Genomic DNA, 6,790 nt, shown 5'->3' with positions numbered 1-6,790 from the left:
AAAAAATATCCTCCGGTGAGGATTAACAACATCCGATAAAAAGACAAAGGCTTTTTTGATTGGATAAAAGAAAAAGAAAAACAGTGAAATTCAACATTGTTGTTTACAAGAGAGAAACATAAAAAGACATAAGAAGGCTAAAAATAAAATTTAGAAAAAAGTAAAAACTGAAAAATGTCAGTGTTCACCACATGCAACAGATTAATTAGGCATGTCAGTATGTTTGTGGTGCCTGTGTGTGTGTGCGCGCGTGTGTGTGTGTGTGTGTGTGTGTGTGTATGTCGAGGGCCAGCCACAGTTGTTCATATTAAGATATAATTTCTAATTGTATTTTGTTAGTGACAAGATTGCTAAAAGGATCAGCTTTAATTAACCCTGAGTGACGAGTGTTTATAGCAAGTGTCCTGTCTATTAGCATAACCGTGGAGCACTTGATCTCACCTGAGCCCCGTTCCTGCCAGGACACAATCTGAAAGGCAGGTAAATTGGGAACTGACCACCATCTGCTGCCCAACTTCCACTCACAGTGAGATCCATGCAGCCAAACACAGCCAACCTAGTCAGCCTGTCTACTTAGCGAAATAAATCCAAAATGCTTTGCCAACAGTGTGATGATAACGCTCCTGTGATCATCAGAGAACAGTATTTTTGCATCACTCCAATTGGACGTTTATTCCCGCACCAGACGTCACCAGGGCAATTAAAAAGATGCGGAGAATTAAACGGTGATGATGGAGGCCCGAGGAGTAGCCTCTGATTCCAAAGGCAACATTTGGAAGCATTCAATCCCCCTGGTTTCAGCAGCTGGGACACTGGTCACACTGCAGCCCATGTATGTCCATGTCCCTGAAGGCAGAGTGCTGAGGCACAGTGTGGGCAGCAGGGCACTGCCTCCAGTGGGTGAAGACGTGGAAATGGGGCAGTCACGTTACCTACTTTTAGCAACTGCTTGAAAAAGAAAACTGATACAATTAATGATCGTACATGCACGTCTGCCACACATTTTGAGTTGTTATGAAATATATATATTGTTTAATATTTATATTGATGTCAGAGAGCAAGGAGACGGAAAGAGAGGAAGAAACATCAATGGTGAGAGATAATCATTGATCGGCTGTCTCTTGCACACCCCCTACTGGGGATCAAGCCCGCAATCAGGCATATGCCCTGACCAGGGATCAAGCTGTGACCTCCTGATTCATAGATCGACCATCGACCAGCTGGGCATGTTATGAAATATATTAAAGCAAGTTGACAACAAACATATTTCAGACTTTATTAGAATAGTTGTGTAATACAAGTGCAAAAGACAACAAACCTGCCATTTGAGGCTGAACCAAGATGCCGCTCAGTTTCTCAGAGTTTCTGAGGATCAGTGCCCCATTCAAGCATGCCCTCCCCCCAACCTGAGAAGCACTCATGCCTGGGATGAAAATAAACCCCGCATTGAAAGCCCATGATTCCAGAATTAGTGGGACACAGTTTAAATACACATATTTGAAACTACTTACATTCTCACTTAACATTCATGAAGTGACTAGCCATTTACAATCACACCTACCATAGCAGAACCAGACCTAGCATACAATCCAGTTCAAGCTTAAGCCAAATATGCAAAAAGAACTTCAGCCCAGGGGAGCAGAGGACAAAATCTGTTGTGGGGAGGGGTGGAAACCCTTGCCACTTTGCAGATAAAAGAAACTATTCAAGAAAGAAATTCTAGAGTTGCTTCTTAAAATAAATGGGCATTAACTCTAAAAACAGACCAAAGCACAATTTTTTAAAGCACATCAGTTAATATTAGTTCCAAAAATCGGGAGGTGGGGAATTTTGATTATTGTCTTTTTGGGTTTTTTATTGTTGTTCATTCCACGAACCACACAGATCTAAGCTGTGGGTATTGCAGCCTGACAGAAACAGATGTGCTCGGGGCTCCTATCTCAGATTCCCACACTGGACCTATTGTTTAAGGTGATGGAAATATGTAGAGCCATTACACGATCTGCAGCTGCTAGAAAGCATTGCTTTCCTGTTTTCCTGTTCCAGACAATGGCAAAGTCCAGGAGAAAAATAACACAAAAGGCTTTCCTATATTTGCCTTAAAAAACTGCATTATTTTGAAGTTTGTACTATTTTTGTCAGATCTCATCTCTTTTCTTTTAGTTTTCACATGTTTATGGACAAGAAAGTTGGAGTAAAAGTAACCAATGCTGAAATGCGTATTCTTCAAAGATCTCTCGTGAGGAGGCCAGGTGCCAGCACAGCAGGCTCAGACAGGTGCTCATGCTTAGAACATAAATGAGAACAGGGACGCGCACATGTGTGTTTAAGAGAAAAGAGATTCATTCCCTCCTCAGGTCCGCCTTCATGATGTACATGAGCAGGTATTGCACGCTTAACTTTTGATTCCACTTGTTTGCCTGATCATGAAAAGAGGGGAGGAGGAGCCTTTGCCAAGGTTGCTAGGCTACCACTGAGTAACACTTAGGGCTAGAGTTGGCCTTGCAAAGCCTGACAGGGACCACACCCCAGAATCCTCCTGCTCTCAACTCAGAAACCACTTAAGTCACCCACTTACTGCTGCTGGGAAAACGCCATGTGGATGTGTAACATCACAGGGTCCACTCCGATGGTCAAGCTGCCCTCAACAGCTGCGTGTGCCTCAAGGCCGCACTGCTGACAGTGGTGGGTCCTGCTCACCAAGCCCACCACCCCCTAGGCCTTGTTGGATAGTTGCCCCACCCTCGGTTTCCTCCAAGCCTCAGATTCCCGAGGGGGAAACGTCCTCTTGCATCAGGCTCTATAAATAGTAAAGAAGAAAAAGCAATGACTGTCCCTAAAAGAAAGACATGGGCCTAGTGAGCTGCATAATTAAAGGTGTCCTCCCCCTTTTCAATTATCTGCCTTGGAAGGCGAAAGGTAAGAGGAAGTAACTTTGTCCCAGATCTAGGTTTTCTAAGAGTTTTCTAAAATGATTGAACTATGGGAAATACTATTTGGACAAAAGTCTCCATCGCCTTTGAGCCTTTGCTAAGTAGACCCTTCTCCCTCTCCCCATCGTCTCACTTGTCCTGCTGCTCAGCAGGTCAGAAACAGCAGCACCTGGTCTGTCCCCACCCAAGGACGTGGTTGGAGGGGTGTGCACAGGGCAGGGCCACCTCTCCCCAGGCTCAGCCCCATCCGCTTCTCTGGCTGTGTTATGGCCGAGCCACCTGGGCCCCTATGAATAAATGGGAAGTTCACCAACGGCCACACAGCCCACAAACACTTGTATATTCACTGTGGTGGCCCGGAGCTCTCCAGTACAAGGATTCAAATACTCAGGCAGAATTATAGCAGTGTTAAAGGGAGAATAAAGCATCTATTTGAGGCCAGTAGTTTCATCAGTTTCTCTGCCTGAGGTCATGCAGGTCGAGGATCTTGGCCGCTAGTGGGCAGTGGCGTGAGAGCAAGAGGCCTCACTGGCATTTGGGGGGCCAACTCAGCCAGGGCAGATTCTGAGAAACTGCTATTTGTCAACCCTATTAGCCCCTTGAGGGCCCTAGAAAAACGGAACACAGAACTGAGAGTGCATGTTAGTAACCTCAGCCAGTTCAAGGCCCACAGGATCACAGAGGACTTGGGCAAAGCCCAGAATAAGATCGTCTCCTTCATCTCAAACGAAAAGAAAAACTGTACAAACCTAGGGGGAAGCTGTTGAATTTGCATTTATTTCATGTCCATGCAGATACTAGTCAGCAACAGCCTTTCAATCACCAGTTGGTTCCCATACAAGAGACTGTCAGGGTCCTGTGATGAAAGGGCACAGCTTTGGTCTCCTAGAGTGTCAGACTTAGAGTGTTACTCCAAGTGAAAACGGACTAAAATGCAGAACTTCCAAGCGCCTGCTAGGCTCCACAGGGCCTTCCTGTTTCCTTTTACACCGTCTGCAGTTTCCCATGGTCTTTAAAAAAAATAATAAACTGTAGCACCTACATTTCAAATTTGGCAAAAAAAAAAAAAAAGTGTACTGGACTCTGAGGGCCAGGTGTTAACCTCTGGGATGGTTGCATTTCTAAGGCAAAACCAGAAACAATGGGATGCCCTCCTCCTGCGAGGCAGAGTTTGGAATCTCTGGAAGGAAGCCCATTCCCTCTGGACGTCTGCTTGGCGGCAGCAGACAGCCCCCAGGGCCCGGAGGCCTCGCGGCTCCTCAGGCAGCGGGCACAGCCTTGACCATCCCAGCGGCTTTCTGGCTGCACAGGCAGAACCTCGCAGTACTGACCACATCGCAAGGGGAAATCTTGGCAAGTGAGCCTTTGAACATGAGGATATAAATTTAAGTTGCTTTGAGCAGTTTTTATAGTTGCAAGAAATTTTAATTATTCTCTCTTCTTTCCCTCCCCCAGACCTCCTCTTTAAGAAAAAGAGAAAAAGGGGATACAAGTTCCTGAAGCAGCATGGGGACTGTCATGGTGCGTGACTGGCCCCCGGCCCTTCTGTGTGCTGCAGCCACACATCAGGATCAAGTTGTCAGGACTGTCAACTGTGCTAACGTCAACTGTGAGCCGGGCTATAAAGCTTTATGATGCCAGCCAGGCATCTCCCTCACGTGTCCTTTGGAAACAATCAGAGCGAACGACTCCCTAGGGTGCCCTCCATCTACAGTCAAAGCACCAAAATGCAGAGCTGCCTGAGGTGAAGGCAGGGACGCGGGGCGGGGCGGGTGTCTCTGGATGGGCAGGCTTAGAGACAGGTGGCCCCTGGCGTCTTCTCTGTGAGTGTTCAACGCCTCCACAGTCAAGTCTGCGTTCACATACGAACATTTAGATGAAATTAGATTCAAGTGTTTGCGGAACGAACTCTGGCCCCCCTCTTCAGCACTTTTGATTCTTTTCAAAACCGTTGTAACTCACTTCCTACAACTTTATCCACATTTTTCAAGTTTCACTAGCTAATAAAGCCAAGACTCTGACACTTAAGAATGAGACATGTGATTTCTAAACTCCCTGCCTCCTTGCTCACTTAGTGGATTTCTGGTCACTGTGGAGGATTTCAACAACACCAAGGTCGGCAGGACTTGTGATGGGAAAATGCATGAATGTAAATGCAAAGACAGGTTTTCAGTCCTACATACGTTCCCTTTGACAAAAAAAAAAAATAACTTCTTACGTAATTACACAATAATTTACTTAGTCCCCATTGTACTAGTTAGCATTATCAGACCCCTTTTCTTCTTCGATGACTCCAGTGAGAAGAGAAGCCCATTAGCACCTGACATAATCCAGAACCAGTGCAGAAAAAGAAAATCAATCATATTCGTATTTGAAAAGGGAGACTGAGTGACAATTGTTAATATTCACAAAATCCCCCGCCATGACACCACAACCATGACTTCCACTCTGGGAATAACACACGCATTTAGGATACACCTGACCGTCCCAAGTGGCCAGGCTTTTAAGGAGAAAGTTGACAACTGTTTGCTAAAATTCCAGTCCAGTCTTTCAGAAGGATGTGGGTCCCTCCATCTGAGTTCTGAGGATGGTGGCAGCTGACTGGCAGTATCTCTGGGGCCACCTTCAGCAGTCTGTCCCAGGTGTTGGACTATGGAAAACAGAAGGTGACAGCGTTGGAAGCTGGAGGGCCCTGCCGTGCGTGTCTAGACCCTGGGGGCGGCCCATGTACACCTGAGCTGCAAGCAGATCAACTGCCCTAAGGGAGCTCAGCATGCCTCCGGGTTCACAGCAGGATTGAGCTTACTGTCCAGCTTGGACGGTGCCTGCCCCCGCCCTCTACCTGTTTGTGGAGTTGTTGCCCACCCCCCTCCCTGTGTCTGCCCCCTCCTGCCCTGGGCAACCTTGGCCCTCTTTACCTGTACTGGTTCTCCATGGCCCTGCTTTCAGCTCTCTCCGGAACCCAGGAGTAGCTGTCTGCCGCGCTCTGGGGCTTCTTCTCTTTCTCCTCCCTCTTGGCTCTCCGCTTGCGGTAGACCAGCAGCCCCAGGGCCAGAGCCAGCAGGAGTAAGATGGCCGCCACAGTGCCGAGGATATAGAACAAAAGCAGCTTTTGCCAGTCGGGGCTGTCATTCTTTTGTTGGGCAATGAGATCCCCATCCGTAGACTCCTCGTGACCAGTAGTGGCTGTGGGGTGATGGCTGCTGTACTCCATCCAGATTCCAGGGGACCCAGTGGTGGCCAGAGACTGGGGTGACGTAGGGGTGATAGAGGCATTGGATTCAAGGAAGAGTCTCCACCTGGTGGGTGCCACCTTGGAAGTGCCCTCAGGGCTCCCAGTTGGACTTGAGGTTGTGGTAGAAGGCCCGAGGCTCCATTCTTTATCTCCTGTGTTCTGCCCCTGGGGGGTCTCAGCAGATGGTCCCAGGGACGTGGTGCCTGTGATACAGGAGACCCCGTCGGGGGCCAGCTCCCTGCCTGGCAAGCAGGTGCAGCGGAAGGACCCCTGCGTGTTGAGGCAGTAGCCTTCACAGAGGCCGCCCTCAGGGCTCATACACTCATCCACATCCTGACAGGCCGGCCCTCCGGGGCTGCTGGGCTCGTAGCCCACCCAGCACTGGCAGTGGAAGCTCCCAGGGGTGTTGACACACTCCTGTTCACAGGGGGAGGCCTGGCACTCGTCCACATCTACACAGTCCTGCTGAGTCGCATTCAGCTGGTAGCCTTCGGGGCACTGGCACGTGTAGTTTTTCCAGAGGGACTCAGGGACGCATGTGGCCACTCCTCTGCACGGGCTGGAGCTACAAGGGTCCCGGGAGATACAGGTCACCAGGTCATCCAGCAGCCTGAACCCCGGG

General features: G+C 48.5%; 1 protein-coding gene across 1 annotated transcript in view; it reads right to left on the bottom strand.

The window, feature by feature from the left end:
• Positions 1-1,251: 1,251 nt before the first annotated feature.
• Positions 1,252-6,790, bottom strand: part of CD93 (CD93 molecule) — a 6,670-nt gene continuing 1,131 nt past the window's right edge. Inside the window, exons 2-3 of the mRNA XM_006757262.2 lie at positions 5,852-6,785; positions 1,252-5,583 (exon numbers count right to left, since the gene is read on the bottom strand). Coding sequence (XP_006757325.1) covers positions 5,559-5,583; positions 5,852-6,785 — 959 coding nt within the window. The 3' untranslated portion in view covers positions 1,252-5,558. The remainder of the gene's footprint in view (positions 5,584-5,851; positions 6,786-6,790) is intronic.

The sequence above is a fragment of the Myotis davidii genome, unplaced genomic scaffold, assembly GCF_000327345.1.
Source record: "Myotis davidii unplaced genomic scaffold, ASM32734v1 scaffold435, whole genome shotgun sequence".
Lineage (NCBI taxonomy): Eukaryota > Metazoa > Chordata > Mammalia > Chiroptera > Vespertilionidae > Myotis > Myotis davidii.
This window is presented reverse-complemented; position numbering and strand designations above follow the sequence as displayed.